We start from the raw sequence: 16660 nt of genomic DNA, 5'->3' as shown, positions 1-16660 counted from the left end.
TGGTACATAAAGTACAAGCAAGAAAGAGTGTTCATACATGACTGCAGAACTGATCCTTATTTATGACTCCCAAATTTCTGTCTGGGATTTCCTGGACAGAATTCTGCACATTTGTGTGCCGCATGTGCAACAAGTTTACCGTACACAGAACACACCAAAAATACTGCACAGGTGACTCAAGCCTGCAAGTGGGACTCACTCATTCAGCGTGTGTACGGGTATCACTGACACCGTGCATGCAGGGGGCATCCAAGGTGTGCAGCAAGCCTTACAACTACTGCACATGGGCCGTACTGCTGATCTGCACGTGCACTGTGGAAACATCTGGGACTGCTCTGGCTGAGCTGTGGAATACTCAGAGAAAAAAAAAAAAGGTAGGAAAAAAGTCTGAAGCACTTCAGATCACATCTGGAACAAATTTCCAGCAGAGAAGGAGGAACAGTGAAGAAACCCAGATTTACAGTAGCTCTACTAAGAGGCAGAACTGGCTTTAGGAGGCATAAGCCATGTGGGAAATTACCTAGGGCAGCAGATTTATGGGGACAAGCTATAACTAGAGAGGTTGTTCAGGTTATCAGGGCAGCACCTCTGGGTCCACGCCTACACCAGCCTCACCATCCCCCTCACCTTCCAGCACCATCCTTCTCTCACGGCTGTGCAAGTAAAACCAAGTGATCGCTTGCACTGTAGTGGGTAGGAAATAAGTGGCTTGTGCTCTGACTTTGCCCCATCCTTTCATCAGCTCTGAGCTGGAAGACAGGAGAGGTTTTAAAGGTAACTGGCTCCCTTAGAAACAGGGAGGGAGATACAGCAGAGGAGAACTGGAAACTACCCCTACAGATTCTCGCTTTCCCTCTCTACTTCTCCATCACTGGTGTTCAGACAGGATGAAGGGATGTGAACTGCCTTGCTGGGCACAAATAACAGAGGCACGACTGTCTGCCACTAGAGCAAGGAAATCAGCTTGGTTTTGGTATCCTGAATCACTCAGGAAGAACAGTGCCTGAACATGCACTCCTAAATCTTTTTTAAATTATTTTTTCCCCATCCAAGTTTTGGCTTGATTGTGGAGAAGCCTTGAACCAGCCATGCTTACAGCCTTAGTTTAAGATTGATTGGCTGATTTTGCCCTGAATTGGATTAGGAGCTCTGATATGATCTGCTTGGCTACTTATGGGAACAGTAATCTTCAGCCAAGAGACAATAACAAACACTAGTGTGTAAATATTCTGACAGTTTATACAACGATGTGGGCTAAGATATCTTAGTCCTGAGCATGTTAGCCTTAGCTGCAAATATTTGGCACTGTAAAAATAATAAAGGCTAATGAAGTAGAAACATAATACAGGTGGGACAGCACTTTAAGCACACTCTCCTACGAGCTGTTTAGTGGTTTCCACAGATGCTCAGTCCCTTGCATGATCCTTATTGCCTATCAATATATTGTACTAGTGTATTTGGCTACCAAGTTGCAAAAGAAGCTTGAGATAATATAAAGATGATGCCCATCCATAGCAGCACTGGAAGATTTCAGGAAAATTATAATATCCAGATCAAGGAAATAATATCCAGATATCCAAATAATATCCAGAAATAATATAATATCCAGATCAAGGAAATAACTCTTGCTTATCTCCTTGCTATTACTGGTATAATCCCTTGATCATCCCAGAATAAAGATGTTCCTAAGTAACAGAAGTTGATTGTCCTTTCTTATGGCTAATCCATCATGGAATACCTCCCTGAACAGCCATCACATGAGATTTTTTCCATGCAGGTTCATCAATGACAGAATCACCAATGACTTGGTGATAGTTCACCAACACAGACAATTATTCATTCAGCAAAAGTAGTACTTGATCCATTCGTTCTTTCTGCTGCTAATAGTCAATTATGGGTGACACACATCTGGTTTTCTCTCTATACAACGAACAGTTGACCACTTTTTCCCAGTGGTTTTTCTTTCCTGCCTGCTATGTCAGTCAACTGCCAATGCCAGAGTCTGAATAATCAGATTAGAAACATCTCTCATGTCTAGTGCCATTTATGCCATTTTCTTCTTTTTGATGCTGTTCCATTTATGTTCAGAACAGTAAAAGGCCAGGAGACATGACATCCTGTTTGATCATTTCAGCAGGTACTGAATCGATATTATTTTTTTTTAACATGTCTGCAGATAATTCCTTGAAGCATCTTCTGATTTGTGTAAGTGTTTCAATTATACTCTTTATACATGCAAGACCAATGAGTCTGATTTCTGGATTAATTGAAAATAATTTTTTACTCTAATTTTAACAGGTATGAGTCACCTCCAGGGAATGTTTCACCATGTTTCAGGGTGACATATTTATCACAAAAGCTGGCTGTGCAAATAAGGGATGTTAGACTCAGAAAACTCCCAAAGGGACTGAGACAAAACAGGACAAAACCTCAATTTCAGTATGAGTCAGCTAAATGCCAAGGCAGTCCCACAAAGCTTGGGCATCTGATTTCCCTTCTGGTGGAGAGATAATTTTAGACTGATGTGTCAAATTAGTGCTTTGAGTTATATTCTGTGTAAGAAGAACCACATGGCTCATTATAAATCCATTTGAATGTTAAAAATTTGGAGTAAAAGAGGAAAACCACAGGTGAATCCAGTGGGACAGGATTTCACCTTTTATTCTCGTAAAAATGATAATAAGAGTAAGGGTGCTAATGAAAAAAACAAAACAACAACAAAAAAATAAACCCCCAAACCCCAACAAAACATCTCTGGTGAAAAGTCCCTTTGAAAGTACTCCCACACAACCCTGCAGTGCAATTCAGTCCTGATGAGAAAGTCAGCTGTGACACACTTTGCTTTTTACATCCATAGGCAGAGTTATGGCCAGATCCTGGGCTGACGGAAATCAGCATGGCTCTGCTGACTTCAAAGACATTATTCCAATATGATTAAAAAAATCCCCTCACATTTGTAACCTAATAAGGATTTTACTCAAGGTTTACAAGGAATTCCAGAACACAACCTTTAGCAGCTTAGCTCTAGCAGCAGCTTAAAAGTCAGGTACAATAGTAAGAACTTGTTCATGTTCCCCTTTTCTGAATATAGATTAATTTATAAAAGCAAATTATATCTTGTGTAATTTATGTCTCAATTCTGATGTTATGATTTAATTTGATGATCTTAAATGCATCACAGTGTGAAACATTCTGAAGTAGATTTTCCACCGCTCCTCTTGGAGCACTCACTATGACTCTAACAATAATGACTTGAAACCCTAGCTTGTGAAAGCCCAGCTCCTGCAAAATGATGAAGAGGATATTTGAACAGAAAGAGCCAGTTCAGATAAGAGACCTGTACATTTGAAGCAGTAATCATGCATGACCCAAATTTTCTGCATATTTAATACCATTCATGAATACAGGTCAGAAGTATTATTTCAACCTATTGCAAAGCTCCTGGTAAGAAACAGATGTAAATAAAGAAGTTCGCAGGCTTCTCCTGACTTATTGTTACTCACCAGATATCTCCTCTAGGCACTGTTTGGCAGTCTTACTGAACGACAAATCCATTTTAGTAGGACTGGTGCAGGAGTCAGCAGGTGGTAAAGAGGTACTGTCATTTTCTGAGAGAGTTCTGAAATCAAGCAAGAAGATTGATTATTATTATGTCATTCATGTATTAATGGAAACAAATGTTACTTGCAGCTCCATCTAGAATCGTATCACTATATGGTGAAAATACCATGAATGTCACATTCTTACTGGTTTAGTTTGACTCCAGCTACGCAACTTTGCAAGCAACTAGGAACTCTCTCTGTTTCTCTCTTCAGGAACAACTCAGAGTTAATGCTGGGAAGTTTGGAGCCTTTTTGTTTCCTCATTTTTTCTCCACAAGAGGTGTCAACCAGATATAGGCAAAATCCATTTAAATTGGTTAAGTCACATCCCTGCACATGTATAAGGGAAATGGAAACTTGTAATTGCTGAAATATTAAATGAGAAAGGCCATGTGGGAAGAAGCTTATGCAAGGCTGGAATGGAAATCTGGCCCGGATATTCAAATCTATGTGCAGCTTCTTTTGTTAATACCCCTTATATAACTCTGGGCAAAACGGGATAATAAAAGTTTTTCCATTAACTTGCTAACAGATAGACCATATTTTCTGTGATGGTATATTTCTATGGATATCATTGATAAATTGTAATGGGTACCCTTTGTTGAATACAGTTATTTGCTACTGCATAATGGTAAGTAGCATGAAATACACAAGCACAGGGATTATAATACAAAATAGAACACACAATTATTGTCTCTTCTTAAGGAGCAGCTGTAGCATCTAGTTTACACAGGAACCGTTGAACAACGATGTTATTAAATAGCAACCTGCACCACATTTGGATACAGTAAAAGTATATATCTAAAGATATACTAGCCACATTTTGAAATAAAATGGAAAAAAGTCTTCAATTAGAGCTTAATTTCTTTCCGCTTTCCTGACATGAATAGCACATTCAGTCTTTTGATTTTTAAAAGACCAGTGAAATATTTATATCCTGATTTTAAAATGTTACTTTTATAGCTCAATTCTCAAAATTCACCATAAAAACTGTTTCCAGTGACCAACTAAACTGTAAATACAAATATTTAACTGTGTGATGAATGTGTATTTTAGAAGTATAACTAATAAAAACAGTGAATTATCTCTCAAAATAATTTCATAGCAACTTATTTTATGAAATAACTTTCCAGTTAACATTTTCTTCGAAGTTACTTACGGAATGGATTTGTTCAGTAATTCATGACAGTAACTGAGGAAGCAGATATATGCACGTACAACGGCACAAGTACTGTCGTGGTGGAATCCATTTACCAGAACCATTTGACTCTACTTACACAGAAATAGAAATGTAGATGATGTCTGATCTGATGCAGTGTCTTTCTTATCAATTTCTATACTTTTGGGATACTGGAAATGGACAACCGCTCTATAAAAAAATATTTTTGATTCTTATCTACTATTTCTCTCTGTTACACACAACTGGAAACACAAGCGCAGCACATGCTGCAAGGTTAACTACGTCCTACTGACATTCAATGTAATACTACATTTGGTGCTTGAGGACAATGTCCTAAGTAACAAAAAGCCCATTCTATCCATCCCCAGTGAACACACACTGAAATTCCACAGTCCCATCTGCTTTCCCATATTGCTTCAAATCATCAGAATGAATGAGGGATATGTCTACTTTCACTGAAAGCCACTTGGAGAGGCCATGAATGCTCATGACTACTCCTGTCTGAGTTTAGTGCTGGGATTTAGTGCTGGATCAGTCTAGGGCAAACTATCAGCACAAAAACACATCTCAGAAAAAGGCATTTATAATAATGGTAAAGGTAATTGAAGTGGTCTGCACTCTTTTTGTTAAACCCAAGCCATGGAGCTGCCGGGGCTGGAGCCAGAGCAAGGCTGTAGTTCGTTAAAAGGAATGCTAGGAAAGAGGAGATTGCTTTTGGTCTTGTAGGAAGAGCATCCAGCTAGGTGGGTGCAGATCAAGTATTCCTAGCATTCTCCACAGAATATATTTGGAGTTTACATCAGTCCGTCTCTGGTTAGAAGTAAAGAGAGATCTTTTTTGCCTGTTTTCCTTCTGACCCTATGGCATTGCATCCCTGATTGTTCAACTGTTCAACCATCAGTCACTGCATCAAGCCAGAAGGGTGATGCAAACCCTTCCCTGAGTGACCAAAAACCTTATATGTAAGCTATTCTCTAAGCGAGGATAGAAAGAATACATTCCTGTTTATTTGGGCATCTATCATCAGAAAGGGGTTAAGTGGTCTGGACTCCCACTGGTCACCAGTACCCCACATTTGCATGATTCTTCATCTAGTGAATGGTGAACACAGAACTTCAATGATCTGGATTGCCCTCTGGCAGCGACTATCGTCTGCACAGTCAATAGAGATGAACACGATTGACTGTATGGGACCACAGATGCTTATGTTAAAAGGACTAGATCTCCCTACAAGAGTACAAACAAGTAATGAGTGATTTACAGTAGCTAAGCAAACTTTAGTATGATGAGTTTACTTAAAATAACAACAAATACAAGTTTTCACTTGTTCACAACTTCACTTGCCCAGTCACATCACACCTTTTAGACATATACCAAATACCAATTAAAATACATATCCGTCATTCAGGTTTTTTTTGGTTTCAAAAACTTGATGTAACTATATCCAGGAAAAGATGTTGAAAAACAGTGTGAGAAGAGATATTTCCAAAGATTTCCATTCCAATTTTAGAATCGGATCGATTTTGCAGCACGAAATCCTGTTTCTGGGACATAAGATGGCAGTAGAATCTAAGCCTTAAAGTAAAAACACTGAATAACAAATATCATATAACACTAATAATTTAAAAATGTTTGATTTAATTTGCAGAAAGAAAACCATTGAAACACAAACCAAATGTAAATACGATGCGGTTTTCTTAAATTTATAGGCAGCCTGAAATAACAGATCTAAGAAGCATGAAATGTCCCTTTCATCTCACTTGAAACTTGGAAGTTTAAATATAATGTAAAATAAATGTTATTTGCTATCGAAACAAATAACAAAGAAACTGCTGTACTGACTTCATTCAGCATTTTTATGTTTAATTTGGTAAAAACATCAATGATTCTAATTATCTGAGGCAACAACAGAAATCCCACAGAGGACTATGGATTTTGCAGCAGTTAAAGTTCTGCTTACTTGAGAAAACTGGCTATTTACTGTGGAAGTGATGGGTCAAAAGGCACCGGCCCAGCCCTTGGGCACCCATGATGGAGGTACCCCAAGGAGGAACCTGGGGATGGGGGTCTCATCAATAGGTCTTCTCCTACCAGGTCTCCACTGAGTTGCCAGCTGCCAGCGCTCCCACAGCAGCCCTGCCTTTTGGTGCATGATGGCCAAGGCCCTGGATTTATTTCTGGAGTCGAGCTTAGCCTGAATGGGCTGAGAACGGTGTAGTGGTGAAAGATTTCTAAGCAAAACCATGTAGGAGCCCCAGGTCTTGGAGAGTAAGGAGGTACTGGGTGCCTACAACTTCAAGTGGCTTTGCTCTAGGCCTGTCACAGGGTGTGATACATTGGAAAAAGCATGTAGGTGCCTCTTTACTTAGCTGAGCCGTTCTAGTTCAAAAAAAAAAAAAAAAAGGAAAATGAAATTGTGAGATTTGTCTTCTTCTATACTTACAGCTTTTACTTCTTTCTCTGGGCCATTTTAATCCTATGAGTGACTCAAGTGATCTCTGCAGGACTGCAGTGCAGATTAAGTTCCAGGCAAGCAAACAGCAAATTAAAAGATCTTCTCATTAACTTTACACATTGGCCTTAATGAATGGCCCTCTATCCTCTACCTATTCACAGCCCACTGCCTTAAAAACAAATTTAAATCCTTGCATCTCTCTTGGCATCAAGGAAAGTGAAAATAATTTCAGTTTAGTCAAAGCAACCCTGATGACATTTCTTCCAGTGCTGTGCAACTGCAGCACAGGTTAATTTAGGCAACTGTCATGAAAACAGGACAATCTGTTTTCTATTTTAATCATGGCAATTGGAGAATATATTTATCCCCAACCCACTGAGTTATATGTTACCTATTTGTAAGAGCATCAAACTCGCTTAATGGGACAAATCCTGCTTTCAGTCACACCTGCACAAGCTCATTCACTTTGATTAAAATGAGCCTGTACAGGAGTAATTAAAAACAGAATTTGGAACACTGCTTCACAAGCTGTCTTTAAAGCAGTCAGTCATTTCCCATCTCCAATGAAACAGCCAACCTTTGATAAACGCAGATAACATCAAAGATTTGTTCGGTTTCTACTTGACATTCCAAAAGACATCAGATGAATATGCTGGGGTTTTTTTCCAACAACTCTCTGAGGTGCAGCTGTCTTGAATGTGTATCACTGTCAGTGTAACAGACTGGCAGGACCACATCTGGAATATGAGCAGTTTGATCACCCATGTTCAAGACATGTGAGTTAAATTGGGAACAGCTGCAGGCAAGGGCTACTAGGATGCTCATGGGGAAGAATAAACCCTTCTGAAAGGAAAGAGACCATTTGGTTTAGTCTTGCAAAAGAAAAGGAAGGGGATGGGATTATTCCCTCACATATTTAAAAAGAGAGATCAAAAAGAGGGAAAGCAACTTTTTAAGTTAAAGGACAATATTAACAAAGTAATAAATGGCTGCAGTCTCATCATGTGGGTTGTAAACAATTTCTAACAATGCGATGAATGAGTTTCTGGAGGAACCTTTCCATTGGAGTAGTGGGGATTAACTAGTTTAAAATAAAGTTTAGTTGGTTTATGAAAGGGTTAATATGGTTGCTAGTGACAGAAGACTGAACAGAATATCCTTTTTGGTCCTTTATCCTACATTTTACTGATTATTCAGTCAAAGGAACAAGGCCACACTTGATTGTATGGCAATTTAAAAGAATAATTTCAGATCATAAACAGCAAGCAACTGAATTATCAAGCTACTGTTTTAATTCAGCATTAATCAAGTATGTGTTTGTAATGATTTCTTTGCTTATTATCTTCCTTCCCATCTCTTAAGCCAACACACCTCTACACTGGAAACTTTTCTTGCAAAATTACTTGAAAATCAAGCAAGAGAAAATGGGAGGATTTTTCTAAGCAGTGTGTTTTTGTTACAAGTAAAACTAGTGGGTGGCAATGTTTAATGCTACCTACGATTGTAAAATTTTGGTGGGGATTGTTGTTTTGTTTTCACAAAGGTAATGTAAATAATGGAAATCAATAAAGCACTGCAGTATAACTTTGAAGCATCACATTTTTAAAGAAAGGGTTGCAGTATGTTTAGCAGCACAATCTATTATTGACAGACACAATTAACTGATAGAATATCTTTTACTGAAAACTTAATTTTAGCTCCACAATCAGTGACCAGGAGTAGCTTCTAGTCATTAAAACTGGACATAAATATGGCTTCAACAAACCCTGCAGATGCTGTGTTTGCAGGATCCTTGAAGACTAGTTTATTTTTTTCCCTAAGCCAGTATAAAAACATCCTGAACAGGCAGCTGGAATTGAATTTCACTGTGCCTCCAGAGGTGCAACCAGATTATTTCCTCCTTCCCATCTGTCACAGCTCTGTACTTCCCATGCACCCTTGAAGCTATGCTCTAGTAATAGAATTGTTTCAATCACCATATAGGAAAGGAGATAGGAAGAAGATTTTAGTACCTGGTAACATGTTTATTTATTATACTGATATTTCCTTTCTCTGCCTCTATCTAGTGAACACTTTAGTCCTCACAGAATCATAAAGTAATTTAGATCAGAAAGATGTTCTAAAAGCCATCTGGTCCAATGACCTGCTCAAAGCAAGTCTGGTTACATTAAGTTGCTCAGGGCCTCATGTGGTTGAGTCTTGAATAGGGTTGAGGACAGAGCTTTTACAACCTTTCTGGGCAGCCTGCTCCAGTGTTTCACCACTCTCAAGGTAAAAATATTTTTTCTTTTAATCAGCAGCTCCCCTGCTGTAACTTGTGTCTGTTACCTCTCATCCTATCACCCTGCATTTCAGAGAAGAGTCTGGCTCCATCTTCTCTGTACCAATCTACTAGGTAGCTGAAGTTACCAGTTTCTTATTCTTCAGGGACAAAAGGAGTGCGAAACTGTTTTTTGTAGTCCAGCATTGACACTGAAAGAGTATCTCTGCAAGGTCTCAATTCAGACAGTGCTGAAATTTCTTCCAAATGTCACTATAATTAAACTACAAATTTACCTGAAGAACTGAAATTTAAGCGATGCACAACATTGAAGTGCAGCTCAGGATGACGAGTGGTCAGCTAAGTCTCTGCAGCAGTTTCTATACTTCAGCACTTCAGGCAATAAGTAATTCCTGGGCACCACAGCCCCTGGGATTTGGGCACTTCAGATTCGATATTCCAGCCATGGGAAAGAGGCCCACTAAGCTCCTACAGCGGTTACTGGAGGAGTCAATAAAATAAAACTAAACTGCAGTACATGCGTCCAGTTACAACTCAATGTTCTCCTATTGAAATATTTCTTTAGTGTTTGAGCAAATCCACAGCAAGAGTTAATTGCCACCTTATAACATACTTCATGTAGGGTTATGATGATTTACATCAGCTAAGGATTTGCCCTATGGAATGAGGTGACATTTGTGTTACTCCTGGGATTATTAGTTATGTTTCCTTTTTTATGGAAATAATGCAACCTTACACAATCCTGTGCTCAAAAAATAAAGCAATGATTGCATACAACAGGCTCTTTCCTGTGCAAGAAAATGTTTGGAATTACAGGTTATATTACGCTTTTGAGCGATGCGTAGGAAAGCTAAGAACTCCAAATACTGAGGAATTAATCTGTTATTCTGTTGCTGAGATTTTAGGAGAAAGATTCAGACTACTTTTTTTTTTCATTAATGCCCCCTCTTCCTGTTTTTGCTATAACTTAGTAAGCGCTAAACTTCTGTGTTACTCTTCTCCATCTGAAATTTAAGCACCACTAGGAAGATAACTAAAGTCTATGGCAAATTTCAATGTTAATCTAAGGGACTCTGGCAGATGGCACAATTTCCATCTTCCTCCAATTCTGTCTACGTAGAAAAATGTGTAATTTAAAGTATCGTCTGGTATACTTTAAACAATTATACAATCTCTTACATCTTCCTTTTAGTTGTTTTTCCCACTGTATCTCTCTTATCAAGCTTTCTGGCAACTAAATTACATCTACTTCAGCCTTTCTTATATCAGTTGGACCCTGCAGTCAACTTCAGAGGGAACACATAAGGGGCTGTAAATAACACATTCACAGCCACATTTGAAAATAAATAATCACTTGTTGAGGGGGATGGAAGAATTTAAATTATACCCATTTAGATTATCTCAAATGCAACTCTGACTGTTACTGCTAATCTTTGAAGAGAAGTCATAATCCCATATGAATTTCCATGCCATGGTGTTTAACAGGCATAAAAATACTATGTGATATCAGATAGGACAAAGCACCAAGTGCGCAAAGCTGAATAGTGCAATATATAATTTCAGAACCTCCTAGTGAAACAGTATTTTCTTTCTACTGTCCATTAATAAAAATACACAACTCCTTGAAAACATAAGTGTTGATAGCTGTTATAGCATTGCATTCTCTGTTTAAGCAAAATACATGCTGGGCTCAAAGCAACTCTTTGGAATACTTTCTTTTACTCACAAATCCACAGTAATATCCTCTTGGGTGATAATCAAACATTCCAAAATACATTATATCTGCAGTAATCAGCAACCAGGAAAAGCACTAGCTTACTTATCCTTGTGTTAACAGCCTAAACTCATCACAGTAGTATATTGCAGTATATTGCAGTATTCTGCAGGATTCTGGATAAAATGCACTGTATTGTTACTAAATTATATTGCAACTTTTTACAAGGACTGTAGTACAAATGTACAGAGCCTAGATATTCCTTCTAGCTGTAAAAAACTTAGTCTGAATGGTAACTATTTTTTATTAACTCATTGATCTATACAGCTGTCCTAGCAGCTGACAAGCGCACCTGAAAATTTTGTGTATAAATTGTGGCGACTGCTCAGAAAACAGTTATGTTTAAGAGCAAGAAAGTGTAAATACAGTACCCCAGCTTCATGCACACTTCTACTTGCCATATGTCCACAAAAATAAATATGCTGACTTTGGAAATGTGGGTATTTTATCCTTGGTTATATTTATATTCTTCTATGAAATCATTGTGTACTATTACAAAGCCCTTGAGAATGGTAAGAAATGTAGTTACTGTGTATTTTTGGGTCAGATTCTGCTCTCAGTTACAGAGATACACATTGAAGTAACCTCATCAAAGTCGGTCTATTACTCTGGGTTTATGGCATTCTGAGATCAGACCTTGGCTCTGAGAATTTTGTTTTCATGCGAGATTTAACTTCAAATACAGTCTCCTTTGCTGTTTGTTTGAAGCAAACAGACGATTATTAATACCAAATTTTACTGGAAGATGCATGCTTCTATCACCCTTTAAAATTCAAAATACATTTTGCTTCATGATAAAGCTTAAAAGAACGATAAGATATCTCCATCATGCAATGAAACGGCATCAATAAGTAGCAAAATTGCCATTAAACAGCACATGCATCTGAAGGCAAAGCATAGTTACTTTCTCTCTCTCTTTATATATGCACCCTAATACATATGTAGGCCATCCTATGTACCACGCTGCAAATCGTCTGTATCACTGAGGTTATTCCAGATAGTTATAAAGAAACATGCATATTAAGCGCATTCAGTGATACATTTAATTGAAACCCAAGAGGCTACCCATTGCGTATTAGAATAAATATAACCTATATTATGCCTTTCCCCCCCCATATGATTTTCTGAACTGCTTTTGTTCAGAATTAACTTAAACAGTTTATCACTCATCCAGATTGGTTTTGAAGCTGTGTTTAGTTGTGTGTAATGATATATATACACTCCCTCAGAGGCTACGTCAGCACCTCTTTAATCTTTAGCCAAGATTATCTACAGTACGACTCACTAACAAAAACTGCCAGTATATTTTGCTTAACAATGTATTTGTCATTTTATCAGATGTTAAATTTAACCTCAACTGAAGCTAAAGCTCCCCAACAGCTGACATCTGAAATCATTACTCAGACCAGCCTGCCAGTCTTTCTACACTTACTCTGTCTTCTGAGCTGTACAAAAATGAAATCTCCCAGCTTCTCTTCAGCTGCTCTGTCATATAGCAAAATAAATTCAGACAAAGATTGATACATGTAACTGTTCATTCCTCTATGCCAGAGCCTTGGCCATCAGAAGAGTTTGTATCACCTGTAAAAATTAACTGCCTCCATGAAGTTAATTTATACCTAGTTCACGTCTAAAACTAAACATGAAAAGGACCTGCAAACAGCAACCTTTTCTCTCTGCCCAAAATGTTGTGTATGGTTCTTGCTCTAATATCCTATGAGTGCTGTTACATACTCTGAAAACATGAGCAGTTTATTTTAGGATTTTTTAAGAGAACAGTGTATTTTAAGCAAATGTTATTGAACATCAACAAATAAATGTTGAGCTTCTTAAATTGCAAACAAGAATATTCATAGTAGAAACCTGACTCAGCTGTGACCTTTCAAAAGCAACACAGGGAATGTATCATGTGATTAGTATTTCTAATCAAAACATCCTGAATTTTAAATGGCAAATATTTGCAGTGGATTGCTTTTGTACAAGGTAGAGACTCAGAGTTCTTGGAAGAAATTATTTGTACAGTAACATTAATTAAAAAATAACGTTAGTAAAACATGTGCATGATGCTCTGACAGGAACTGGGAGATGAGAAACATAACAGTGTGGTCCACCATTGCTCTATCCATTTTAGCTCTCTTTCCTAAATGGTAACACAAACCCAATTTCCCTCTGTGAGCTTACCTATAAATGAAAGGAGCTACTGTGGCAGTGTTGGGGTGGCTATATTGCTGTTGCTGAGGAAGCTGGACGACACCATTTCCCGTGCCTTGGCCACTGCTTGCAGCCATCGAGGCCGACAGAGACGCAGAGGACCCCGGGGTAAGAGCTGTGCTTGGTTCTTTCCCTTCAGAAGAAGCAAGAGCAGAGGAAGGAGAAGCCTTCTCGCTGAGTTGAGATTTTGGTGTTGATTGGGACTGGTTTCCTTTTGTAGTCCTCAGTTTTTCAACCTCCTTACTTCCCGTGCATGCAGATGAAGCACTCTGCTTTGCTGTTGGCACCTTCGATCCAGGTTTCGGGATTCCGCTAGAAGACGGTATCAAACTTTCCTTCTTGGCTGCTGTCGTCTTGCTTCCCTTTGGGATTAAGCTTGCAATTTTTGAGCTCTTCTTTGTAGATGTTTCAGTGACCTGGTCCTTCTCTTCCTTGACTGTTTTCTCAGTGCAAACTTTGTTTTTGTCCCTGTTCTTTTCCTCTTTGTCCTTTGGCTGTAGCAAAGACTTTTTATTGCTGAGATTTTTGCTTCCAGCTTTCGGAGGGGTTAACTTCGGTGATACTTTAGGACTGCTACTTGTGGAGCCGCCGCTGTTCACCCCACCGCTTAAGACATCCATTTCACCACACTCTGAAAAGGTATCATCCTCTCTCCCACTGTCACTGGGTCCTGAGCTCAGTGACAAAGGAGGTCTCAGAGCAGTCCTAGTATTAACCAGCTTGAATTTTTCCAGCATAGATTTTTGCCCAGATGAAGGGGGCTTCACGCCTTCAGAAGGGGGTGGCTTGAGCCTGTCTGAAGATGGAGTAGGGGAGGTTGCGGGACTAGGCTGCTTCACGGACAGCATGGTAGAGGTCGCGCTGTGTTTGACATTCATGGATTTGCTGCGCCAAGGCTTGCTGGCACTTGGAGAGGGTATGGCAGAGACCTGCTGCTGCCCGGTGCTGGTGGGATGCTGCACATTTCCATTCATGCCTGCAGATGGGTGAGGGCCTTTTGGTGAATCTGCTTGAAAAACAGAAAGAACCATAATGGTACAGTTATTCTCCGATCTCCTGCTTGAAGGTGATACCGTACTCCTCTGGCATTTAAAACAGAGTTACATGTGATTTATAATAAACATCATTTACATGTGCATGGAACATGAGGGTGCTTATTGAAAATGCCTTTTTTCTCCCCCACCATCACAGTGTTGTGCAATACTTCTTATGAGCTGAAGACAGCCTTGGAAACACCTTCCTTGTAACCATTTCATTATGAAAATTAAGCCTTCCAATTTAAAGATTTTATCTTTAATAAGTCATAAAGAAATTCTTCCAATCACTTGTTAATAATAAAACACTGAGACATGGAAGAAAAAAGAATGTTAAAATATTGGAAGAAAAACAAAACCAGAGAAAGATGGTTTTGATGTTTAGTGAAAGCAAAATATGTGCTAGAAAGCTGAGGGTTTGGGCGGGAGGAGGAGGACTGAGTAATACTGAAATTAAGTGGATACAATCAATATTCGTAAAAGCAAAAAATGGCAGGTCACTATACTTTTTTTTGTTTTAAGTACAGTTAACAAACTTCAGTAGCTGGCTTCAGGAACTTATCCTAGTTCATTTTCATAGGTGGGAAAAAAATACATCAACAATTTCACCAGTGTCAGTACTTGAAAGCTACAGTGATATATCATCTCCATGAGTGCAGCAACAATAGTTGTTTTGGGCGTGAAGCTCAGGTAGGTACAGAAGGCTCGTTTATGTGGCTCTGGTACCTTCACTGCATTCACATCGTTCAGGAACTTCAGCGAATCTTCAGAATGAATGAGAACAAGACTCCTTTGGCAATACTCAAACTATGCTAATTGACAACCATGATTTTCAAAAAAGTCATCTAGCCTTATTAAGCAAAACAGACCAATGCATGAAAGGGTTAAGCTCTTCTGTATGCAGGTCAGACTTCCAAGACACAGCTGAGAATCTAGCACTATTACTCTGGAGCACCAGAGAAATGAAGTGGTAATGGCAATCAAATATGTGGTAGATAGCTATTTCAGCAGATGACATACCTTCTCTCAGTGTATCTATCTTGTCTTGCCATTCAGTCTCGGGACTGTCAGTGAATTAGGAGTAAGCCTACTTATAGTATATCAAATTCAGTACTACAAGAAAGCCTATGAAACATGCAGTGCAAGTATAGTTCATGGAATGGCAAAAAGAGTGCTTGACGTGTTGCATACACACATGAAACCAAAGTCATGCCTCGGCCCCCTATCTGAATAATACAGTAGATGAGGACACTGAAGGTATTTGTCCCTTTAAAACAGAGTTTGAATTTATGTGTCATTTTCATTTTTGCAGTCTCAGCCTTAAGGCCCTAGCATGGATTAGACTACCCACCTGGAAGTCTGAAGGCCACTAATACACGTAGGAAAGGGAGGATTTTGAGCACCCTGAAAGGGGAGCTGTTTTTTCAAAGGGGGTTGCAGAGAGGTGGGTGTTGGTCTCTTCTCCCAAGTGACTAGCGACAGGACAAGAGGAAATGGCCTCAAGTTGTGCCAGGGGAGGTTCAGGCTGGATATTAGGAAAAATTTCTTTACTGAGAGAGTGGTGAAACACTGGAGCAGGCTGGTGTGTCCACTGGAGGTGTTCAAGGAATGTATGGACATGGCATTGTGGGACACAGTTTAATGGGCATGGTGGTGTTGGTTGATGGTTGGACTTGATGATCTTACGGGTCTTTTCCAACCTTAGTGATTCTGTGATTCTTTAACAAAGAGAATGCAAACATAGCAAAATTTACTTCTCTAAATAGCATTAAGAAGTTCTAGTTTAAAAATAATTAAAAATAAATTCTGAACAAAAGTAACATGACAGAAATGTAACAGCTTTTACTTGCTTGACTTTATTAACAAGTGGACCGCAGCAGGCCAATCACATCCACCTTCAACAGATTCTGTATAATTCCATCTGCCCAGAGTTTTTTGTGTGCTCCTCAGCCTGATATGCAAATCCCACAACGCTAAGTGAGATTAGTCCACCTTCACAGAAGGCTTCAAGCAGCTCTGCTGCATCCAGTGACTAGGCAAGAAAATGTGAACTGGTAAGGGTTGCCTCAGAGCATTTTTTGGGACAGGTGAGGTTATGGCTTATTCCCCAGGCTCCAGGTAGC

At 39.0% G+C, this 16660-nt stretch overlaps 1 protein-coding gene across 2 annotated transcripts in view; it reads right to left on the bottom strand.

The window, feature by feature from the left end:
- The window catches only part of NAV3 (neuron navigator 3), a 271050-nt gene that overhangs the window by 118636 nt on the left and 135754 nt on the right, over positions 1 to 16660 (bottom strand). For both annotated transcript variants that reach the window (XM_059815937.1, XM_059815938.1), the window contains exons 8-9: positions 13474 to 14509; positions 3504 to 3619 (exon numbers count right to left, since the gene is read on the bottom strand). In XM_059815937.1, the coding sequence (XP_059671920.1) occupies positions 3504 to 3619; positions 13474 to 14509 (1152 nt within the window). The remainder of the gene's footprint in view (positions 1 to 3503; positions 3620 to 13473; positions 14510 to 16660) is intronic.

The sequence above is a fragment of the Gavia stellata genome, chromosome 4 (assembly GCF_030936135.1).
Source record: "Gavia stellata isolate bGavSte3 chromosome 4, bGavSte3.hap2, whole genome shotgun sequence".
Taxonomy (NCBI): Eukaryota; Metazoa; Chordata; class Aves; order Gaviiformes; family Gaviidae; genus Gavia; species Gavia stellata.
Note: the sequence above shows the minus strand (reverse complement) of the source record. Positions and strands in the feature narration are given on the sequence as shown.